Source organism: Phocoena sinus, chromosome 15 (genome assembly GCF_008692025.1).
Source record: "Phocoena sinus isolate mPhoSin1 chromosome 15, mPhoSin1.pri, whole genome shotgun sequence".
In the NCBI taxonomy this organism is placed as follows: Eukaryota; Metazoa; Chordata; class Mammalia; order Artiodactyla; family Phocoenidae; genus Phocoena; species Phocoena sinus.
In genome coordinates this window covers 11833546-11857816 of record NC_045777.1, presented here as the reverse complement: position 1 = coordinate 11857816, position 24271 = coordinate 11833546, and the positions used below count along the sequence as shown (strand labels likewise).

Below are 24271 nucleotides of genomic sequence, written 5' to 3'. Positions count from 1 at the left end.
GATTTGGTAATTCTGGAGATTAGAATTAATACTGTAAAGGTACTAAGACTTCCCAAATTAATACTTCAATGTCATGTCAATCATAATCCTATATCGATTTTTTAATAGAACTTGACAAAATGAATCTAAATTTCACTGGATTAAGAAAATACATAAAAATAGCCAAGAAATTTTTAATAATGAACAATCATGAGGTTATATGGATATGTTCACTCTAACAATTCAAAGAGCTATTCACTTATGATTTATGGATTCTTCTGTATGTAAACTCCACTTCTAGAAAAGCTTACATTTAAAAGTTCGAGGAGGATATGGAAGATGAGAGATACTTGTCTTTTGAAAATATACTATAGGGATAAATATGAACTATGTAAAGCAGAATGAGACAAAGAACTTGGTGGAATGCAAGAATCTTGCTAAAGGGGACTTCTCTGGTGGTGCAGTGGTTAAGACTCCGGGGGGCCTTAACCCCCGGAGTTATGCAGGGGGCCCGGGTTCGATTCCTGGTCAGGGAATTAGATCCCACATGCATGCCGCAGCTAAGAGTTTGCATGCCACAACTAAGGAGCCAGTGAGCTGCAACTAAGGAGCCCATGAGCCGCAACTAAAGAGCCTGCCTGCTGCAAATAAGACCCGGTGCAACCAAATTAATTAACTAAAAAAAAAAAGAATCTTGTTAAAGAATTTAATGTATGAGACAGGGTATTTCAAAAAAATGAGGAAATTACATATTATGATAAACAATATTGGGACAATTAGCAGTCCATTCAGAAAAAAATTAAAATTTGGACCCTCCCCCCCTACCTCATCTCATACACAAAATCAATTCCAGGGGATTAAAGATATAAAGGGCATGGTCACTCATAGATGGTAGAAGGGTTAATTCAGACTTCCTTTTTGTAGGACGAATTGGTGTATTCCATCAACAGTTAAAATGTGCAAATTCTTCGCCCCAGTAATTTCACTTTTTGGACTCTCTCAAGTTGACCTGCTTACATATATGCACCCGAATTTATGGGCAGCTGTGTTCACTGTGGTGCATATCATGTGATAGTGGAAAACTGGAAACAGCCTCCATGTCCATCAGGAGTAGAATAGGTAAATAAATTACATCCATCCATACTACATGCGACCATTCACAGGAATAATATAGGTTTGCTCATTCATTCATTCAACAAATATTCATTGAGCACCTACTATGTGCCAGGACTGGTTCTTGGCACTGGGGATAGAGCAGGGAATAAAACAGTCTCTACCTTCATGGGGATTACATTTGGGTGGGGCCGACAGTCAGTGAACAAAGAACGAATAACCATATAGTAGGATTCAGAGTAAGAGATCTTGTGAAGCAAAAGAAAGGTGAATGAGGGCTGATGCACAGTAGACTGGGTGCCCATGGAATGCTTCCCGGAGGGAGTGACATTTGAACTCTGAGACAGCTCTTCATTCACAGAGAAGAGGTCACCAAGAAATAGTAATATACAAAGCCAAAAGTAATACAATTTAAGTTTCTTTAAAAGTATACATGTCTTAAGTGAGAGAGAGGCATGGACATATATACACTGCCAAACGTAAGGTAGATAGCTAGTGGGAAGCAGCCGCATAGCACAGGGAGATCAGCTCGGTGCTTTGTGACCATCTAGAGGGGTGGGATAGGGAGGGTGGGAGGGAGGGAGACGCAAGAGGGAGGAGATATGGGAACATATGTATATGTATAACTCATTCACTTTGTTATAAAGCAGAAACTAACACACCATTGTAAAGCAATTATACTCCAATAAAGAAAAAAAAAGTATACATGTCTTTATCTCCCTATACATGCACGTAGGCATATAGGTACATACAGACACCAGCTAAACTGCTAAAATTAAAGGGAGAATTGAAACATTTTTTTCAGCAAGCATGTGCTCACGTATTACTTTTATAATAAAAATATTTGTGAGTTGTGTTTGTGAACAAAAGCTAATAAGAGCACATATGCAGAAAAAGAAGTTGCATCACAAGTAGCCTAGGGGTTAAGAGCATTTACCTTGGGGTAAAAATGACCTGGTGTTGAAATCCTGGCTGGCTCCATCCGCTAGTTTTGTCACCTCAGGCAAGTGGTGGCTTGGCGGCTGCCGTTCCCCACCTCTAGCGCAATGGTTCCCAATTGGGGATTTTGCTCTCCCCAGGGTCACATGGTAATGCCTGGTGACATTTTTGGTTGTTACAACTGGGAGGAGGGAGTGCTATGCTACCAGCATCTAAAGGGTAGAGGCCAAGGGTGCAGCTAAATAGCCTACATTGCAGAGAGGATGCCAACCCTCCCTCTCCATCCCGTACAAAGAATTATCTGCCCCCAAGTGTCAAGAGGCGAGACTGAGAAACCCCGCTTTAGAGAAAGGGGCAGAGTCTACCTTGCAGGGCTGAGGATTAAGAGTGCACAATGCACTTAATTAGCACAGCACCTGACCCTGAAGCAGCACTCAATAAATGGGAACTACTATTTTTATCACTGGACTTCCCCCAAATTAAAAAAAATTTTGAGTGGGGAGGAAGTGGTAGGACCAGAAATCAATTCGGTCAAATTCCGATTCTCGTGACTTACTAGAAAGGATCCTGGATCTTTTAACAGCAACATGGGTCTTCACGGGCTGTTTGCCAATTAGAGATGGCATAGGAAGGGCTCCTAATTCCTCCTGGTGTTTGCTTTGATCTCACCCCCTGCTACCAGTTCAGGAGCATTCCCGATGGATTATTCCTTGTCTCACATATATTCAGCTATCTTTCTCTGGTGGGCATCTCCCTGGGGTTCAAAAACACACTGAAGTTTCTCTTGTTGGAAAGCCAAAATCAAAACCTGCCCTGAGCCTCACACACTTCCTCCAGGTACCAGCCTTCTTTTTTCATCCCTTTATAGGAAATTCAAGAAACGCCTGCACTCACTGCTACTCCACCCGCTCCTTTCTTGGTCTTCTCCAGTGTGGCTCCCCTTGCACCTCCACTTCAGCAGAATGGCTCTAGCCTCGACCAATGTCCTCCCCGCTGCTAATCCTTAATTTTCATGCCTCGTCTTGCATCACTTCTTTGCTGCATTCAGTGCTATTGACCACCCCCTTGAACATGTCTCCTCCCTTGACCTTCCTGTCCTATCCACTCCTGTCTTCCTCCTATCACTCTTCCTGTCTGCCCCACTGGCTAATCCTCTTCTTCCCAACTGTTATTAATGGAGATCTTAGAGTCTTGGGTCAAGGCCACCTTCTGTTCTCCCTCTATGCGTCCTGTTCTACTCCGTCCCTAAACAATCTCATCCACTCCTAGATTTTCACTAATCTCCTACCCCAGAGACTCACAAATCCATCTGTGGTCCCGACTATTCCTTTGAGTCCCCGAGCCAGCATTCGCAGAATGGCCTGTTTGCTGTTTCGGCTTGGTTGTCTCAAAACCCCCTGAACTCAGCACACTCATGACAGATCTCATGACCTTCCCCGTGAACCTGGTCCAATGCCATCCAGTGCCCTCATCTCATGAAAATGGCCTTGCCATCCATACAAGTGGCAAAGCCAGCTTAGTGGATTCCTCCATCCCAACAGCAATCCATGTCCAGGTCTTGTATTACGTCAGCATCCCTCCATCTCCTCTCCTCCGTCCTGCACACCACGCCCCACCATGACAGCATTCACCTACCTGGTCCTCCTACTTCTTTCTCTACAATCCGCCATTCTCCCTGCAGCCAGAGGCCTCTGTTCAAATTACTCTCAACTCACATCACACACAGCCCTACCTACTGGAAGCGCTTGAATCCACTGCTCTAAACATAAAACCTGAAAGCTTTACCTTGGCTCACAGGGCCCTGCACTGCATGGTCCAGCCCCGTCCACCTCCCCAGCCTAACACTGCCCGCTGCGCCCCTTTGCCCTTTCTGCTCCCGCCTTACCGGCTTTCTGTTCTTGCAGCTCCCAGGGTACACTGTTCATCTCCCCTCAGCTCACCCACCGCACCTCAGGGACGCCTTCCCTACCGTGCACTCATGGTCCGGAGTTACCTCCTTTATAGCACTTACCGTGGTTGTAGTTAAATCATACCCTCCATCTGGGAGTGCAGGAGGAGAAAAGGATAGTAAGCTTTATGAAGCCACTGACCTTTTATTATTTTGCTGATCATTATATCCCTCGCACCTGGGCACAGAACTTTCCACGCAATAAATATCAGTGAGTGGTAAACATTCAACAAAAAGAAGCTACAATTATACTCCACGCAGTATCAGGCAGACGGCAAACTGTGGACCGGCCCCAGAGGACCTCCTGGAGGCAAACTCCATCGACCCTCACCCCACCCCTTGCCCAGGTGTCTTATTTGACTTGATGGGCATCGCCTGGGCCAGTTCTTGAACGAAAACCCAAGTGTGGGCGGATGCCTGGTAGCACAGTGGGGTTCGATGCTTTGGCTACATGGGCAGCGTTTTTCACTCAAGTGGTCTGACTGCAGGGCTCGGGCTGGCAGTATTTCTCTCAGGACTACCTGGAGGTCAGCCCGGCAAAGTGGAAGCCAAGGCTCTAAGAAGTCAAACTGTCCCAGACAAAGACAGACAACCACCAAGGTTTGGTTCTTGAATATGTATTTTTTACTGAAAAAATCATTCATAAATTAACATACAAAAATGTACAAACACATGAGTAAATAATGTAATGACAAAGGACTATTTTCTGTGAAAAGTGTTTTTTAAAACATCTTTAGATTTCAGTGCAAAAATGTACCCCTGGCACCTCTTAAAACATAAGAGCAAGCTCAAAAAACTCGTAGTGATGGAAGTAAGCGAGCTACGTTCAATGTAATGGTCATTGGTGAGTGGATACAATCAGTACGTATGCTGCTGCTTAGCTCTTAATGTCTGTGGTAGAGAGGCTCTCACAAGAGGCCCTGTAATGTCAGAATGAATAGTTTTGCTGATAACCCCCCCAAAACAAAACAGCGTGAAAGGAAAACTTCTTCCTATACGCAGCAATCAAAAGACAAGACTGATTTAAGGGGTCATTCGTTGGTAGCCTTAAAGAATTTCAGCTGTCAAAATATATGCAAGGTCACATTTGGTTCTTATTGTTCTTTTTTTCTTAACGTGAGAATTGCACAGTTAACAGCACACAGGCCTGGCTGTGTTTTCAGCTTCTACCTTTCCCCACACGGTACTCAGCTTGGTGGATAAATGACTTCCAGTGCACAGCAAGAGATTCCACATGAATAAAACAAACTCACACGTGACTGCAAGATGATTTAAATGACCCTACTTTGAGCAGTGGAAAGAGACTTTTCCTTTTGTCCTCAAATCAGCATTTTCTTTTTCAAATCAGGTGTCAGCCTTTTGCCAACACTTTGTTCTTGATGGTAAATGTGTTAATGAAAGCCTTCAAACAATATCATTTTACAACGCTGCCGAGTGTACACGAGCCATTCTTGACCAAGAATCAGTCTGTCCTGGCAAATTCTTCCAAATGACATCATAATTTTGTCACACTGAAAGCAGCTCACAGCCCTCAGAGAGAGAAGAGGCCAGGCTAGCCCAGAGGCCTGGGAGTGCTCAAAGGAAGGGGGGAAAAAAATCTTTATTGCTATATGCACCATACATCAAAGGAAAGCCCAAAGAACTTCTGTGTGTCATGTTCCTCGTGAAGGTCTTTTAAAGCAAGAAATACTCAAAAAAAAAAAAACAAAAAAAAAAACTTTTAAAACATTATGATACAACTTACCAGCGTGTTCAAGGGCAGGAGTCTGCTCTCTCATATGAGCTGGTAAGAGCTTTGCAATGCAGTTTATTTTCTAAATAGCATTCTCCTCTTCGAAGGAACAAAAACACAACAAAAAAACAAGGCCTGGCCAATCACTCCCACAGCCTGTGGGGATCATACGTCCATGGAACCAACACATGCAATGGAAGAAACCCCCAACCCATGTGTATATAAACAAATATAGCCTCTACACACATCCATGTAAACCATGAAAATTAAGGAAGTTGAAGGCAAACAAGGCAATTAAAAAAAAAACATGAAGTACTCTTCAGAAAGTACTCCTAATAATGATATATAAATATGTTTTATGGAAAAGGAGGGGAAAAACCTGGCATTTTTCAGAATTCTGCAGAAGCCAAAGGGGACTATGAGGTGAGGGACTCGGCTCAGGCAAAAACACAAAGGCACAACTTCAAATGTGATTGAGAATCTGACTTCAGAAAGCACATGGGGGTGTGAATGGAGCACTTGGGCTCCTGCGGCCGTCCGGCAGCTTTGTTAGTCTAATCCCAAAGCTTGGATTTGGTCTAACCTGGATCCCAGCTGACCCATAGCACACGAGTGTCACCTGCTCCCTGGCTGAATTCTTCATAATTCAGTTGCTCATTATTCTATGTCCTAGTTAATAGTGTTAATGACAAAGCTTTCCAGAAACCAAAATGGGAAATATTCAAAGGAATCGCTGAAGCTGGTTGGTAATTTAGGCACAGACTTCAGAAACTGTGGCCAAGTTCCATAAGAGCAAGCGAAAGAAGGAGAGAGAGAGAGAAAGAGAGAGAGACGGAAGTAGGGAAAACCAACACCCACGCTCTCTCTTTACCATGATGGAAGGACAAGACAGGAAGTCCAGAGATCCAGGGGTGTGTGCACAGTGGGCCCACCTGACGGGTTTGCTTCAAGTGGGAGAGCAGTGTTCTAACACAGCAGCTTCGTGTTCAGCACAAGACTGGGATGAGAGTGGACGTGCCCAGCAGGGCAGAGACTCCAGAGCCAAAGTCGGGAGCAAGACTTTTGGAAAAGGGGACAGGGGTGGGGGCACAAGAAGTTAGCTACCGGTGATAAAGATTGGACTGTTTTGCTCTCTTGTGACATGCCCTATAACCACTCCCTTCCAGAGTGACAGCAATTTGGGAGACGATGTTATTCCACTTGAGCTGAGTTCCTGCATCTGCCAAACAAATACGGGATCTAATTTATAAACCCTCGGTTTGAATTGGAGCCAGCTAGAAAATTAAATTTAAAAAAGGCATTTTACATGGCTTATTTACAATTATACTTCTTCAAGAAGTGATTGTTATATGTCTATTTATCTTCCCCAATCCCTCCCCCACTCCCCCCTCATCCCCACCCAAAGCAGGTAATTTTTTTTTTTTTTTTTTTTAATGAAACCAAAGAGAACACCAGAGATGTAGAAGAATGGTTGTGTGGAGTTGCCTTTGCTCTTCCTAAAACACAGCTGCCCTGTGGTGGGTCTGCCTCTTTGCTCTGAAGGGAAAGAAGCTCCCAAGGCCATTCGTGGCGGGATGGTGGCGGATCACAGTTCCGGTTCTGCAGATTGTGGAGGAGATGGGACGTCAGGGCAGAAGATGAGGGAGAAGAGCAGCAGGACAGACGTCTGTCTTGTGAAAAGAGCAAGTCAGTTCCCGGCTGACTCCCTCAAGCCCAGTGGGTCCAAACGGTGAAGGCGTTATGTGCGTGTGCTCTGTTCACATTTTTTCCTTGAACCCTGCGATCCCTCATGGATCCACACTGGATTTCTGTTTTCTTCCTCTGCGGAGCCCCGAGACATGTCGTCAGGCTGCTTTCTTGGGGGCGGTGGGTGAAGCAAACATATATTCTCTCCTCGTCTCAGTACTCGGTCACCTGAGCCAGCTCGGGTGTCAAATTGACAGTAATGTTTTTATACAAGGCGTCATATGTGATGTTTGCAAAGTAGTTCAAGTTGTTGAGGCCGTCCAGCCCTTGCCGTTCTTTGGACTTCCTCAGCAACGCATACCTGTTAAGCAGAGAACAGAGGGGTGGGCTCTGAGCGAGGGTCCAAGCTCCTCACGACACGGACGGGGCAGGGCAGACCACAGGAGGCGGCACAACCCAAAACGATGTTCCTGCCCCACATGGCGGGTGACTGGCCGTTCAGCTCCTCCAGGCTACACGTCATCATTAGAATTAGAAACGTGTCCTATTTCATGCGAGGTGTTTTACTTACAGCATTATTTCATTTAATGTCAGCTCCTCCAGGCTACACGTCATCATTAGAATTAGAAACACATCCTATTTCATGCGAGGTGTTTTACTTACAGCATTATTTCATTTAATGTGCCTGCCCCTTTGCAGATGAGGAAACCAAGGCTCTCAATATTAACCGGCTTTCCCAAAACCACAGAGTGGGGAAGTGGGAGGTAAGCTGCTAAACACATGGGATGAGAAAGTTCAGTCTGTATTCAGTGCCTGCTTACTCCCATGAAAAGAGTTCACGCAGCCAGATCGACTGTCTAGAGAATAGTGCTCCCCACTACTAACAAAAGACACAAAGAGCCACTCCTGAGGACGCAGAGACGTACTCCGCCCACATGCCCCGCTCAGTCCGATCACAAATTTCTTTATTGAACGTACAGAGGGTAATAAAGCAGCTGCAACCACGCAAACAGAAGCTGAGGGACACCCTTCCAGAACCAGAGCTTGCAGAGAGGGTGCCAAACTTTTTGTCATGTGACTGTGAGTTACACAGAAACCTTTACCGGAGTGGATTCTTCCCCAACTCCCTGAAAGCTACAGAGGAGACGACAAAGCTTAAGACACAGAATGAGTGATTTCCTTAAAAGATCTTACTGTCAAAAATTTTCACCAATGGTATGATTTTGCCCCCAAACGCCTGCCTCACGCTTAAATTAAAATATATATAGGAACTCTAAAAGAGCTGTCTGAACAAGACCCTGGAGAGGAGTGGGGAGCAAGACAGGAGCTGCAGTGCTCGGGGACACCTGGAAATGCGAAGTATACAGGATATTTGTACAAGGAATAAATAAACTGCACCAACCTTCCAAGAAACTGGACTTCTCCGCGGTGGTGATGAGGAATGGACTTGTACTTCCCCGCGTCACCTTCTGGCCGACTCACAGAATAGCCTGCATTCTGCACTCTGTCCAAGACAAAGAGGGTGGGCTTTTGGGTAAAATGATCAAGTCCCATAGGTGACCAAACCTATCCCGAGGCTGAAGGACCCCAAGCTGAACAACAGAACTTCTGCATCTAAATATTCATGTTGCTTCCCCTCTGGATAAGTTCACGGTTTTAGAAAAGAAGTCTACAATACAAAAACGTTTTGAAGAAGGAAAGAAATTTGAAATTCAAAAAGAAATTCAAAATTCTTGAGGTGTGACACAGGGTCTCAGTGACAGGTACAACCACACTCCCTCTGGGCTGGCTTGTTTGGGTCCTATCAGAAACATGTTCTCCCCGGTGGGCACACCTGTCTTCCACAACCTACCACAGAGCAAGTCAGCAAAGTCAGAGTCACCGTGTGTCCCCCCTAGAGAGACCTTATGTCTCCGCCCACCTCCCCCATCACCAGGGAGATGAGCTAATTTATGTGATGTCCTCCGATATAGATGTAAAACTTCACAATTTATGAAGTCACCATGAGGGGAGAAGAATTTAGAGGAGGTGTTCAGGATATTTATTCTTAACATGATAAATATAAGGTTTCCCAGGCTGGGTTTACTGGAAACTTGATAGGACTCCAAGAAATACTCAATACATGGGGTAGACTTTGGATATCTATGCGATATTTATGATCATTTTCATATTTCAACATCCTCCTTGACTCCAAATTATACTCTCATTTTCATATATAGTCAGCCCTCAGTCTCTGGGTGGGGGACTGGTTTCAGCACTGGGCCCACAGATATTAAAATCTGTGGATGCTCGAGTCCCTAATGTAAATGGCATAGTATTTGCATATAATCCACTCACATCCTCCAGGATACCTTAAACCAAATCTAGCGTACTTATCATACCTAATACAATGCTATGTGAATAGGTGCCAGCATGTGGCAAATCCAAGTTTTGCAACTTCCTGGAATTTTTTTTTTTTTTTTTTTTAATATTTTCATTCTGTAGTTGGTTGAATCCTCAACTTCAGAACCCATGGGTATGGAGGGCCAACTGTGTGAAGATGTGTTCTCACTCTCATTTGATAAATATATATGAAATGCCTACTGTGTGTTTGGAATTGTGTGGGGCGCTGGGGAAAACCAGCTGTAGGTTCCTGCTCTGAGGGGCTCCTTGCTGAACTGAGGAAAGAGCAAGACGAGAGTTATGGCAGATATCCTGGGGGAGCTCAACTGGATTCAAAAACCAGTCAAACTTAGTTAAATGTCTGGAAAAGCTGTTCATCCTCACTAGGTTCCTAAGAAACCCAAGTTAAAAGGATGAGATGCCACTTCTACCTAACAGACTGAGAAAGAACTGTCTGGAGCTGCTTTGCCTAACAGCAGCCACAAGCCACATGGAGCTACTACAGAGCTGAAACACGGCACACATTTAAAAGGTTGTTTACATCCAATGTTGCTGGTGGTGTAAGAAAATTTGTACGCTAACGTGCTGTTGGTCAGAATATTTTTGCAATCTTTTCTGGAGGAAAATGTGACAATAACTATCAAAATTTAAAAGTGCATTTACTGGGGCTTCCCTGGTGGCGCAGTGGTTGAGAGTCCGCCTGCCGATGCAGGGGACGCAGGTTCGTGCCCCGGTCTGGGAAGATCCCACATGCTGCGGAGCGGCTGGGCCCGTGAGCCATGGCCGCTGAGCCTGCGCGTCCAGAGCCTGTGCTCCGCAGTGGGAGAGGCCACAACAGTGAGAGGCCCACGTACCGCAAAAAAAAAAAAAAAAAAAAAGTGCATTTACTTCTTGGGACTTCCCTGGTGGTGCAGTGGTTAAGAATCTGCCTGCCAATGCAGTGGACACGGGTTCGAGCCCTGGTCCGGGAAGATCCCCCATGCCGCGGAGCAACTAAGCCCGTGTGCCACAGCTACTGAGCCTGCGCTCTATAGCCCGCAAGCCACAAGTACTGAGCCCACATGCCACAACTACTGAAGCCCGTGTGCCTAGAGCCCGTGCTCCACAACAACAGAAGCCACCGCAGTGAGAAGTCCTCACACCGCGTCAAAGAGTAGTTCCTGCTCACTGCAACTAGAGAAAGCCCACGCACAGCAACAAAGACCCAACACAGCCAAAAATAAGTTAATTAATAAAAAAAAATTTTAAATAAAAAAAGTGCATTTACTTCTTGACTCTGCAGTTCTGCAACTAGGAATTTAATCTAAAGATATATTCGCACATGTGAACAAAACATGTTCAAAATTAAACAATGTTCATCAACAAGAGAGGATTAAAATAAATTGTTGTCTATCTACATACAGAAATACCATGCAATTGTTAAAAATAATGAAGTGGCTCTCTAACATGGTTGGAAGGGGAGAAAGGATGTGTCTGGGTTGTTTATGTATGAATAGAAAGAAGTCTATAGAAAGAAACAGCTTGTTCAAATGGCTACTTCCTGGGAAGGAAACAGGGTAACAATGGGGATTAAGACTTATACTCCCTGGCTTAGACACATCTGTATCATCTGAATTTTTACCCGAAAATATTATGTTATATTAACAACCAACACACCCTTTCTTTTTTTAAAGCTGAGATAGAAAGTGGATACAAGGTAGAAATTCTTTCGGTTATTTGTTCCTTGTTGGGTTACTATTTACTTACTCTGTAAAAATACTGCTTTACACTAATCACACCCAGGATTGTTCATACAAACTTACATAATACAAGCCTTATCTGATGGCATGGATAAATCTGTGTACACATAACAAACATCTGACCTCTGGTTTGGGGAGGTTTCAGTAAAATGTGCTGTGAGTGTAAAGTACACACCAGATTTCTATGATTTAGTCAGAAAAAAATGAATGTAAAATATCTCATTAATAGTTTATATTGATTACATGTTGAAATGGTATTATTTTGGATATACTATGATAAATATAATTTTAAAAATATTTTTATTAATATAATAAATTAATTTCACATTTTTCTTTTTTAACCTTTTTAAATGTAGCTACTAGAACACTGAAATTTACATACATGGCTTAGTACATCATATTCCTATTAGACAGTGATAGTCTGGAGAGTCTAAGGTAGCATTTCTAGAAGACATCAGAAGAAGGTAGTACCTGTTCCACAGGTCGTCATCTTCTCCACCCCAACCCCAGAAAGCATTAGGAAAGCCATTGATTTTCCGAAACTGTTCCACGGTTAAGCCGCTCACTCCACCAAAGAACTCAGTATAAGGAAGCCTAAAAGGAGATGTATGGTATCAATCATCTGTGCATTAAAGGGTGATTTTTTTCCCCTAGAACAGGCCATCTCACTGGAGAACTAAGTCTTAAGTAAAACAATACTCTCTGTGCTACTGCCCTGAACCACCTGAAACTGTTTCCTCAGGACGAGACGCATCAATCTGAGTAGCTAATTGAACTTTTTCCTAACTGATTATTTTAATAACAGCTTTATTGACGCAGAATTGACATACCATATAATTCACCCATTAAAAGTGTATAATTCAATGGTTTTTAGTATATTCATGGAGCTGTGCAACCACGGCCACCATCAATTTTAATTAATTTCATCACCCTCCTGAAAGAAGCCTTGTACCCACCATCAACAGTCACTCATTTCCCCCTATTCCCCTCAACCCTATGCAACCACTATTCTCCTTTCTGTCTCTACAGATTTGCATATTCTGGACATTTCATATAAATGGAATCATATAACATGCAGTCTTTAGTAGTTAGCTTCTTTCACTGAGCATAATGTTTTCTAGGTTCATCATGTTGTCACATATATCAGTACTTCATTCCTTCTTATTGCCAAATAGCATTCCATTGTATGGATGGATATACTACATTTTGTTTATCCATTCATCAGTTGATTGCCATTCAGGTTGGAGCTAATTGGATTTTGTCATCTCTGCATCTCTCACCATCCTTTTAGATTTAACCTCTTTAATTAAGGGGAAATAATACTCACAGATACATATACTTATCCAGTTTAGTTGCAAAGTGCCTTGGCATCTGTCCACATCCATAATAGTTACGATCGCTTTCTGGTATATGATCCACATCATGAAAAATAAGACAGTCCCAGTCCAAGTCCTTCATTGCTTCTTGAAAACCCACATTAAAAAGCATGGCTCGATTAAAGGGCTGGGTGCCAACCTAAAAGAAGCAGACCTTTATTTTTAAAAGGACTCTTGAAGAACAATCTTTGCTGCCTCAGCCCTGCCTAAGGGAGAGCTTATTGAGAGATCCTGGGCCAGAAGGGAGGTGGGTCCTGCCCAGCTCATCACTGACTCACAATCACTTGACCTCTGGCCTTGACTTCCTCGGAAATAAAAAGGGGTGATAAAGATAAACCCAAGCTCCTCTCTCCCAAGGCTGTTGTAAAGGCAGACAGTCAGCCACGTAACAGCATTTAGAAGGGTACCCAGCCCCATATACGGAAGGAAGAACAACACTGCCATTTCGACCTGTGGCTCCTTATCTTAAGGGGAATTTCCTGGGTCTGGAGCCTAAAGACAACACTTAAAGCAGCTCTAGCGAAACCAGCTCACAAGAGGCCTTTGTTCAGGGTAAACAAAGTTCCAGGCTGCACTCAAATCTGCTGATATTGAGCAACATCTCAAACCAGGAGCAGGACTGCTCTCTGCTCCCCTTCCTGCCGCAGGCGACTCAGTCGACTGTGAGCTTTCAGTTTTACTGGATCTTTACACGAAGGATGCATTAGCCTGAAGCTCTCTAAACTGCTGTCTCAGAAGAGAAAGAAGAGAGAAGAAAGGACCACTTACTTGCTCCACCACATAAAATGCAAACTGTAGGCGCTGGCGTTGGAGCATGGGAATCAGATGTCGGAGCAGGACCGGGAGGTGCTCATGGCGGTTCCGGAAGGGGATAAGGATTGCCACCTGCAATGGGTCACAGCAAAAGAGGCCGTCCTGTTAGTCCCCTCATCTGTTGCTTTGCAGCAGGGCACTTCTGCAGAATCGGGGACCAGCTCTTGGGGAGTTCTGGGAGCTGTCTTATCCTCAGCTTCTCTAAATAAAGACCTATCGTGGCAAGTCGACCCCTGGAAGTAAGTGGACCTCGTTCTTACATGTGCCATACCATGTACACAGTGGGCCTGCAAATGAATTTGACACCACAACCCAGAGAAAGACATACATTCATATTCACTGTGACCCAGTACACAAATATAGAGACATACAACTAAAACACGCTTCACAGAACAGTACTTCCCCTTAAAACATGCAATGCACTTTTATATATATACATAAATTTTTTAAATGCTGCTCATTAAATTGATTTTACAACCCAGTGATGGGCTGGAAACACTGATCTGTTCCAGACATGCTTTGATCACTGCTGCACCACAGCATCTCATAGGGCTGGCACAGAACAGGCACTTTACTAAATACTTGTTGAAAGAATGGACTTAAGCCAGTGCCATAAGCTTGATCCACACTACCGATGTCTCCTGATTAGAGTCACGCAGAAAAAAACTAAACAATTCTCAGTGTCAGGCTAGATAACTCCACTTTTTATTCCACTAGACTCACGGCAACAATGCCAAATAAGGCATGAAGCACTGAATTTGTGAAGATGGCTTCTGCAAATGTGTCACAAGAGACCTACCACCCCCTACCCCCTGCTTAGCCAATATTCCTGTAAGGAAGAAAAAGGGTCCTGGCTCAGTCATCAGAACAATGTGAATTTCCGTGGCTACAGAAGAGTCCTCAGGGAAATCCATTCCTTCAGTATGTTCCCATCAAATGCAAATATTTTGCATTAAGTAGTAAGTAGGGTGCAAATTACAAAAGGTCAGAGTGAAACCCATAGTGATTCAGATGATGGCAGGTAGGCTTCCAGCACTTGGGGTCTGACCTCACCCCCTACCTTCCATCGAGGAATGCAATCCGATGGCTTCCAGTGACCTCCGAGCTTGATGGTTGGGTCTTTAGAGAAGAGTTCATGGATGGCATCCATTCCAATTTCACTCATGTTTATGGCTATGGGGCCCTCTGAACAGAGGAGGGAAAAAAGTAATAATTAAGAGGCCAGAAAATGGTAGAGTCTTATTTCTATGTTCAGGGTTGTAATCTCTGGAGCAGTTAAGTGCTTTTTCAGTGGGTTGTGTTTTTAACAGGGATGGGGGTCCCTTCCTCTGCTTTCCAACTCATTGCATTTCAGCAAATCACTATTACTATTACTGTGTAAAGCAGCAAATCAAGAAATTGAGCCTTTGAGTTCTCTTTCTGCCAAGGGTGTACAGCAGCTGAACTTCTGAAAATGGAAGGAGAAAAGTAGCTGAGCTTGGCACCGTCGCTGTGTGCTCCTGAGGCATGTATAGACACACTATCCCAATTCATTGATCAGTGACCCCGACTGGTCACGTCCAAACTCAGAACTCTCATCGTCTCGGACTCAAGTCCAGAAGAGGACTGTCCAAGAAGCCCCAGAGTCCAGAAAAGGTGTAACAGTATATTGTCATTGCTTCAGATTATAGATGAGATTCTAAGAAGGAAAGGAAAGGAAAGGGGAAGAGGAAGGGGAGAGGAAGAAGAAAAAGGAAGAGAAAGAAAAGATCCAAGAATTTCCTAAACTAGCACTTTGTTAAGAAAATAACTTCCCTCATAGCGAGCAAGTCATATAATCAGTGTGAGATTTATACTAAAAGACAAAGCTGGTTGCCTACACTTTCTCTAGGACATCTTAACAGACCCCGAGTTACAAAGGAGGGTGGCATGTGTAAAGCCAAGTGAAAAATGTGGTAGAAAATGGCACCAGGAACACAGGCCACCCTACAGAAGTGCTGAAGAGGAGCCAGGGCACAAGTAACTTTCAGAATCCCTGTTCCCAACGGCCGGGAGGCGTTTACAATCTCTGTGTAAGTAGACATATCGACAGCTCAAGAACACTCTCCCTTTTAGTTTACTCAAATAAGAAGGCATCAGTTTTAAAAGCAGAGGAAGATAAGCAAGAGCTCTACTCACTCATGGAAGGGAGCCTTTCGGGGCAGGTATGGTTTGCAAAGTAGGTGAAGTCTTCAGGAAGAAAAGTTGTGGTTTGTAGGAAGGTTTCGCTGTGGTTCAAGTCAAGAGGATAATCTAGAGAGGTAAGAAAAACAAGGCAACTCAGACTGGTACATGTCATCACTCCTACAACTCTTCGATGCCTACCAAAGGAGTATTTTTCTTAGATATCATCTTTTGGGGAGGCAGGCCGCTGGCCTAGCTCTTCAGCTAAAATCTGAACCTGTCAATAAAAATGTTAACCAGATGATACTAGTTTACCAGTGTTTCTATTCTTACTGTTGTTATAGCTTTATATGCAGGCAGTTCACAGTCAAATAACCTTACAACGTGATTAAAAAAAAAAAAACACAGGGCCCCCTCCCATGTCTTTCTCTAAAGGAACCGCTCTCACTTCCTCACCTACTACCTCAGTATTTATCTCCAGCAGCCTGCACACCCAATCTCGATGCTTCGGTTTTAGGTCCATCTGTTGACTTCTCACTGCGGGAGCTGAAGACTGTGCTCCCTCCCTCCCCTGCCCCCGCCACACACATACGCTTTCCATCCTCCAGTCTCCCTCCAGTCAAATAATGATAATCGTGGTTAGGACAACCTTCAGTATTTATATTATGACGATTCGATAAATACTCGCTGTAGCTGAGAAATGTGGAAAGTTATGATTACTTTTCCTTTCCTGCATAATTATTTTTTCCTGGAGCGACTGTCTTGTTTTCCTGTTTGCTTAGTTTTATGTGAAATGATGACAACCTGACGTCATGCCCTTTGCCACTTCATTTCCCCTGAAGACACAGGCATCAGGTCTTCCCTCAATTTCCTCTTCCTTAAGAAGGTCCAGCACCTCCCGATCCACTCCAGTTTGGACAGGCTTTCCTGGGAGCCTGATGTGCACATGCTACTCTGGGATCTCCCTTCCTCAGTGTCCTGGGGAGTCCCTTCATCTTCCTATAGTATGGAACCTCAGTTTTCCTAAGTTCAGCTTCTCCCTTGTTCTCACTTGGTAGAGCACATTCTTCCAGTGGCTTCCTAAGAAGGGGGAAAGGGCAGTGATTTTGAAACCCTGTATAGCTGATTATTTTCATTCTTCCTCACTTGATACACGGTTGGTTGGTTTTATAGAATTCAAGGCTGGAAATAATTGTAAAGGTGCTTTCCCACTGCCTTCTAGATTCCCCTGTGCCTGTTAAGTCTGAAGCCATTCCCATTCTTTATCTTTGTAAAAGGTGAAGTAATTTCTTTCTGGAAGTGTAAAGAACTTTCTCTTCAGGAAATTTCATACAGGTGTGCCTAGCCCACCGTGTTGACCTTTTGGTGGGCTTTTAAAGTTTGGAAATTCATTTTCTGTTCTAAAATTTTGGGGTGAGGAGGAGGCATTACTGTGATGATGATTTCCTCCCTTCTCTATTGTGCTATCTTTCTGGAGAACAGAAAATAGGACTCAGATGTTGGACTTCCTGGCCCTATAATTTTCTCATCTTTTCTAACTGACTTTCCATCTTGCTATTCTTCTGCTCTACCTTGAGAGATTTCCTCAATTTTACCCAGTCCTTCTTTTAATTATCATTTTCTGCTGTTAGAGTTTTTATTTCAAAGTGTCCCTTTAATTTTCTGAATGTTCATTTTTTTTTTTCAATGTCTTGTTCCATGTTTGCAATCCTTTTCCTCTGACCCTTGAGAACATATGTGATAGTTAAGTTTTTTCCTCCCAGCATATTCTGTTTCTTTCAATTTGCTGCTTCTTATTTGTTTGGTCTCTGGCACGATGATCCTTGGCCATCTGCTAATATTTAAGAGTGGGGAGCGAAAGCTAACTGGAAGGGTCTGGACTGAGGTTCTTCACTGGAGGGTGTTCTGGCCAAAAGTTTTAGAAACCTCCAGTGTCAATATCTTTGGGTCTTTCCTCTTGGTCCAGTCAGGTTCCCCAGAGAAGTCTATTCTAATCTCCTGCCAGAATCATATGCTCTTTGCTGCAAGCACCCTAAAACTGAGGAAGAGGAAAAGGCTAGGGTACCCTAAACCAAGCCAGGTCCCCCCAGTTGAAGGACCCTCTATTTTACCATCTCTGGAGGTTATCAAGTCTCTAGTACTTTGCCAGGACGGGGGGAAGGAATCTGGGTATCTGACTGCTTTTTAAACAGCTTTCAACCAACTTTTATCTTAGTTGCCACCTTTATTCTTATCTCCAAAAGTACTTGATGTTGCTGATTCCTGAGATTCTGAGGGATTCTGGGGTATAAACTGCAGTGGTTGCTGGCTTTCCTTGCTGCCACATTAGCAGTCAGTTTTCTTGGGTCCATTAAGTCCTTTATCACTGGTCCATCTGCTTTCCAACTTCCAAAATTTTTTGCTGTGGTCTCCTTTCTTGTTCTCATTTTCAGGGGTATACACCATTAAACACACACACACACACACACACACACACACACACACACAATCTACTGTCATTTTAGTGACGTGTTAAAGAGTAAAGCAGAGGCCTTTTTCCTAGGGGGAGGTATGAAGGGGTCCTCCAACCTCTTTATCTTTTGACAGATAAAGAAAGTGAGGCACCGTATACACAACTCGTACAAGGAGACCTGGCTAGTGCGTAACAGAGACCCGACTGAACTCTTTCCATTACACTGCACTATTTTTTCAGAGTATGAAAATCTCTTTCTCCAGTCCTTTTGGATTCATGCTGATTCTATGAAAATTAAAACTTCCTATTCACATTCACTTTGCACCCTGGAATTCTAGAATCTTCAACATGGATAGTTTTTAAAAAGCACTATGAAAAGGCTTCCAAGAATCAAATGGCTAATACAGTGAGTCCTTTTATGCAGACACATGGCTGCCTATTCTACAAGTACTCGGAGGACGAAACTCAATGAGAGGCAACTTGAAGAGAATTTGGAGTCTCTTTTTTTTTTATATTATGAGTATTTATTATAAATATGGCTGAATACAAGGATTCATATATATATAATAGGTTTCATATCATCTCGTAAATACAATAATATTTAAGTCTCTTAACAGGGCAGGAAAGGGACAGAATGCTCTCTGTCCTTTTTAGTTGCAGCTTTCCTGAAAAACAATAAGCTTGCATTTATATCAAGACATAAACCAAGTCAGCATGAACACTAAAGGTAAAATTACATTTACACAGAAATTAGCCCAAAGTCCTCAGTTCACACATGCAAATCCATCCTAAGTCCAGCCCTTTCTGAAGGTATTAACATTTCAAAAAGCTACGTCAAGAACCTCCAATGCTAATCATTACTCCGGGTGATTCTCATTTTGCTTAATTGTATACATATATATACACACACATATTTTTTTGTCCATAAAATGATTCTTTTTAAGAAAAAAAATTAGCAGTTTTCATGTGTTCTAGAAAACGTGTATGTCTGTGATGTGCGCATGTGTGGAGGGAGAAGCTGGTTAGAAACGGCATCACAAAAATTATAGTCATCCTTATCAGTTCACTCAGTCCCATGTCAAATATACAAATCAATTTTCACTGCAAAGTAAAGGCGCTGTTACTGTGGAGGATTCCTGGACTGAATGTCAATATGATGACATAGTGTGAGTGTGTTTCGTGTTTGGTAATTGCAATCACTGTTGCTTCTGTTGTGGTCATCCATTTACAATGCTTGGTGTCAGTTTATTTATCTCTTGTAAAACTAAAATACAGTGTGTGTGTGTGTGTGTGTGTGTGTGTGTGTGTGTGTGTGTGAAATAAATACATACATACATACTTTTTAAGGGGAAAAAAAAAAGAAACGGCATCACAGTAATTAGGCAAAGAAATTCCCAGAAGTATTACAACAGGCATTTTCATAAGCAAATCAACAAAAACAGAATAATAATTCTGGGCAAAGACAGAACCAAGCCTTAGAGCTACAACCTAAGTAGGGAACAAGAAGTTAAAAAAACATGTGGGAGAGGAGACAAGACACCGTCTAACCTTAATGATCCTACTTTGGGGGTCTGTTTGGGGACACAGATAAATTCCTTTCTACTTCCTTCCAACACTGATATATATATAATAGGCCTGGTAGTGAAACTGTACAACCCAGATTGGGACCTGAACCCACTGTCTTTTGTCTTTTTTTTTTTGGCCACGCCCATAGCATGTGGGATCTTAGTTCCCTGACCAGGGATTGAACCCGCACCCCCTGCATTGGAAGCGTGGAGTCTTAACCACTGGACCACCAGGAAGTCCCATGAACCTACTGTCTTTTAACAGAGATCACACACCTAGTCTCAGGACTTACTGAAGCTCAGGTTATGTCTCAGCACAGAAATTCAAATTCAGTGACAGACAAAGTGATAGGTAAGAAGTGGATTTGTTTAGAGATACACATTCCATAGGCAGAAGAATGCAGTCCATTGCAAAAGGCGAGAATGGCCTTGGAAGAAACACACACCACAGACAGAGGGTGGACCATCTCAGAAGGTGCGAGGCCTCGAAACATGGGGTTGTTGTTAGTCTTTCTGAGCCGGGTAACTTCATAGGCTAACTAGTGGGAGGATAATTCCAACTTTTGGGGGGAAAGGGCAGAATTTCCAGGAATTGGGCCACTGCCTAATTTTTGACCTTTTACGGTCAGTCTCGGAACTGTCATGCGCCTGTGGGTGTGTCACTTAGCTAATGTATTGCGTAGAGTATATTATGAGGCTCAAGGTCTACTGGAAGTCGAATCTTCCGCCATCTTGGACCTAGTTGGTTCTAACCAGTTTATGTCATATCCCAAGGGCTATGTCATTCTTTTAAAGGTTGTGCCCTGCCCCCTTCCCTCCTGTTTCGTTAGCAGCTAGCGTGAAACAAAACACCACTTATTCTTTTCTTCTGGTTACTAAATTAGTAATGTCATTTTTAAAAAAGAAAACCTGAAACACACAACTCCTAAGTGAAAGTCCTCCATAACCTTGCCCTACACCGTGGAGAACACCCACCCCCAACAAACACTAATTTCCTCATTTCTAATTTTAAATTCTTTACATAAAAATTTAAACAAAATCTACCTTTCCACTAGTAGTAGAAGCCTTTTAAACTGAAAGCGGCAGAGGAAATTAATTGCTCACGACCTGGTAAAGCTGTGCCTGGTTATTGTGGAGTCCTAGCTCTCCTCCAGCTGCCTAGAAATGGGAGGACTATACTGTATACTCTCTTCAGGGGTTCCAAACACCCATTTCTCTCTTTTTTTTTTTTTTTGCACTACATGGGCCTCTCACTGCTGTGGCCTCTCCCGTCGCGGAGCACAGGCTCCGGACGTGCAGGCCCAGCGGCCATGGCTCACGGGCCCAGCCGCTCCGCGGCATGTGGGATCCTCCCAGACCGGGGCACGAACCCGCGTCCCCACTGCACCACCAGGGAAGCCCCAAACACCCATTTCTTAGTCTTCTAAAGCACGACCCTACTGAATGAGGGAACTGCTGAGAGAAAAAGCCAGCCTGCTGAATTTCTATGGTCACGGTTTTACTTTTTAATTTAAATCTAATCCATTTCGAATCAGGACATGTTCTTCCAGCAAGGGAGGTAGACGGCAAAGAAGGCAGCTGCTTTTACATTTATAACATGGGACCACAACAGACATCCTTCCTACCTGCAGATTCAAATGGCCTGCTCGGTCAACTTTGCTTTACATCAGTGGTTCAGCAGCCTTGGCTGCATACTAGAATCATCTAGGAAGCTTTTTAAAAATCCTTATGCCCAGGATATACCCCAGACTAATTAAATAAGACCCTCTGGGGGTCGGGGGTGGGGGCAGGGATCAGCATCTTGTAAAGCTGCCCAGGGGAGTCCAGTGTGCTTCCAGGTTGACACGGCTACCCCAGTCCACGGTGGTGGGAAAATTCTGCTTTATCCCTCAAATTACCAAATCCAGCTGAGCGGGGACTGAAAAGTGCTGACTAACAGATGCCAGGAAGAATCACTACTTTCTCCTCCCATTTGAGAAAAGGCCAAACCCTTGCCTCTCTGACTGAAAAAAAGTGGAAATATATATATATTAGAAAGATGCCATCAGGACAAGCATTTGTAAAATATAAAGAATTTGCATTCTTCGAGAGTTAGCTCGCTTAAGGCTGACCACCTGCTGGGAGAGGAGAGGAAGAGACAACTATGGGCTGAGCAGGCAAAAACCAGAGAGAAAGAGGTTAAGAAAGAACATCGACCTCACGGAATAAAGTATGAAATGTACTGGCAGTGACTCTGTTCATTTTATTTGCCTACGACAACAGACCTGTTTTGAAGGATGCGGGCAACAGGATACTTTCCTGAGTATGTGACCAGAAGGGGACTGAGGCCATCAGCACGGGGAGGTTTGTGTGCATGTGCACGTGGATACAGAGGGAAGAAATCTCCCTCTGGGTAAAAGTGACTGCGTAGAATGACACCTGGAAATTCGTACTTAAGAATGAGAAACGCCAGGCCACCCAACCACTCACCTCAAATATACAAACTAAGTGGCTGGACTGGATGAACCCAGGAATTCTCTTCTGATGCCAATATTCTCTTGAGCGTCTGCCCCCGGTGCTCTGGGTAAATTTTACAGGAATCACAATTTCACATACCAAAGGCTTTCAGTGACAAGAAGTTTCTCCAGGTCATTATTTCAGGCTTAATTCCAGGTCACAGTCCTGGTCCCTCAAAGTACTTTCTTTTTAGGCAGTAGCCATTTTAGCTTTCAAGGATAAAGAAAGCTAGCATTACTTAAACGACACACTAGCTTTTTAGCTACCCTTGGCCTCCTGAAGGCCTTTGAACATGGGTGTGTGCCACAGCACTTTTTTTCCAGAGCGGGGCAACACAGTTCATGAACTACCTCAGTCCAGGCTACTCTTACCAAACCCATGGTGCTCCTGGCAGGAGTGGCCGGGGTCAGCAGTGGTGGTCATCTGGCTATCTCAGCAGCTTTAGGCCCCAAATGCTCTTTCTGACTGTGCTAGGCAGAAAATTACTTTGAAATGAATAAAAATAGTTGGTTTTTACTGGATAACTTCCAATGAAATGATGTTTCCTCTTCAACACTTACTCACCAAGGATGTGCCAATAAAATAGAAGCCAATCAAGATGGTAATCTCAGAACTAGGTTACAACACTTAAAATGTGTTTTCTTGTTAAATCTATCCACTCACACACTCAAAAATCATTTACTCTATGCCTCCTATGTGCTAGGCAGTGTACCAGGTACCAGGGGTAGTACAAAGGCAACACAGGCAATGAGGAGCGCTACTGGGGTTCAGAGGTCAGCAAGTCCCAACCCCACTGCTGCAGAGAGTCCTAAAACTCCGACCCCTTCATCCCTGAAAGGGGGACACAGTCGTTATCTTTCTGAGCTCTTGTGAGGAGCCTATGAGACAATGCAAGCAAATCATCTACCCCAGGGCGTTTATGCTGACGGAGCGGAGCCAGCAGCGCCAGGATGGTGCCACTGGAGAGCGAGCAGATGATGGTAGAACTAATAAACCTGTTCCAAGGAAGGGTTCTGTGGAGGGCTCTGAGCCCTCAGATGACAAGTGTCCGTTAAGAGCTACTGATGGGAAAAGGAAGATCATTAAAAGGAAGATGGGAAAAGCTCACAGTGGTGAGCTCCGAAGCAATGATTCAGTTTCAGATGGCTTGTTCAAGCCTACTGAGAGCTAGCATGGATGGACTGGAGAAGGGGGACAAAAAGAGGAAGAAGAGCAAAGCAGCGCAGTGAAGGGCACCAGATCTCCCATTTTCACCAGCTAGCCACTGAATCGCTATTTTTCCTTTGGTTTTTACTTTGGGCCACAAAGCTGGGTTTCTGATTCCCCTACAGTAACTGTTTTCATGTGAGATTAGGGTCATTTTTGGATGGAAGAAGGGCTGTAGTATTTACAAGAAGCCAGTTTATTTTAGATCTGGCTAAGTGATCTGTGTTGTATGGCTGTAAGTTTCTGGATAATGGTTTACAGTCTCTGTAGCTGTCTGTGGAGAGCACTGCATCATTAAGCCTGTATTTGTCAGCACTGACCATCTTTTACTCCTTTTCCCACCCCATAAAAAGTTTCTGGCAATAGCCCCTCATTCTGGAATGATGTGACTATGAATTGGCTTTAGGCCCTGTCTTATGGGTTACTGGAATTGAAACCTCACAATTTTATAAAAAGTTGTGTTATTTCACGGGTATTTTTCCCAACTTGCTGTATAATTTTATCATCATAGTTCCTTTAGCAAATTTGAAAGAGTTCTCATAGCCAAGTTAGAGTTTGCTTAACCAAACTAAGGATAAGCCTATTACAAAATCATCAAGAATAAAGATTCCAAGTTAAAAAAAAATCATCTACCCCATCATAAGCAGGCCCCGACAGCAAAGACTTCCAATTTATGAGGAAGAGAGACACATTAAACACAAAA

The 24271-nt window shown here is 43.6% G+C and overlaps 1 protein-coding gene across 2 annotated transcripts in view; it reads right to left on the bottom strand.

Annotated features, from left to right (window-relative positions):
• Positions 1-4586: 4586 nt before the first annotated feature.
• The window catches only part of B4GALT5 (beta-1,4-galactosyltransferase 5), an 82517-nt gene continuing 62832 nt past the window's right edge, over positions 4587-24271 (bottom strand). The window contains exons 3-9 of one of the 2 annotated variants that reach the window (XM_032604822.1): positions 15865-15978; positions 14768-14892; positions 13663-13779; positions 12846-13033; positions 11990-12112; positions 8800-8901; positions 7144-7758 (exon numbers count right to left, since the gene is read on the bottom strand). In XM_032604822.1, coding sequence (XP_032460713.1) covers positions 7611-7758; positions 8800-8901; positions 11990-12112; positions 12846-13033; positions 13663-13779; positions 14768-14892; positions 15865-15978 — 917 coding nt within the window. In that variant the 3' untranslated portion in view covers positions 7144-7610. Of the gene's footprint in view, positions 8902-11989; positions 12113-12845; positions 13034-13662; positions 13780-14767; positions 14893-15864; positions 15979-24271 lie in introns of both variants that reach the window. The other variant, XM_032604823.1, reaches the window with a different exon arrangement.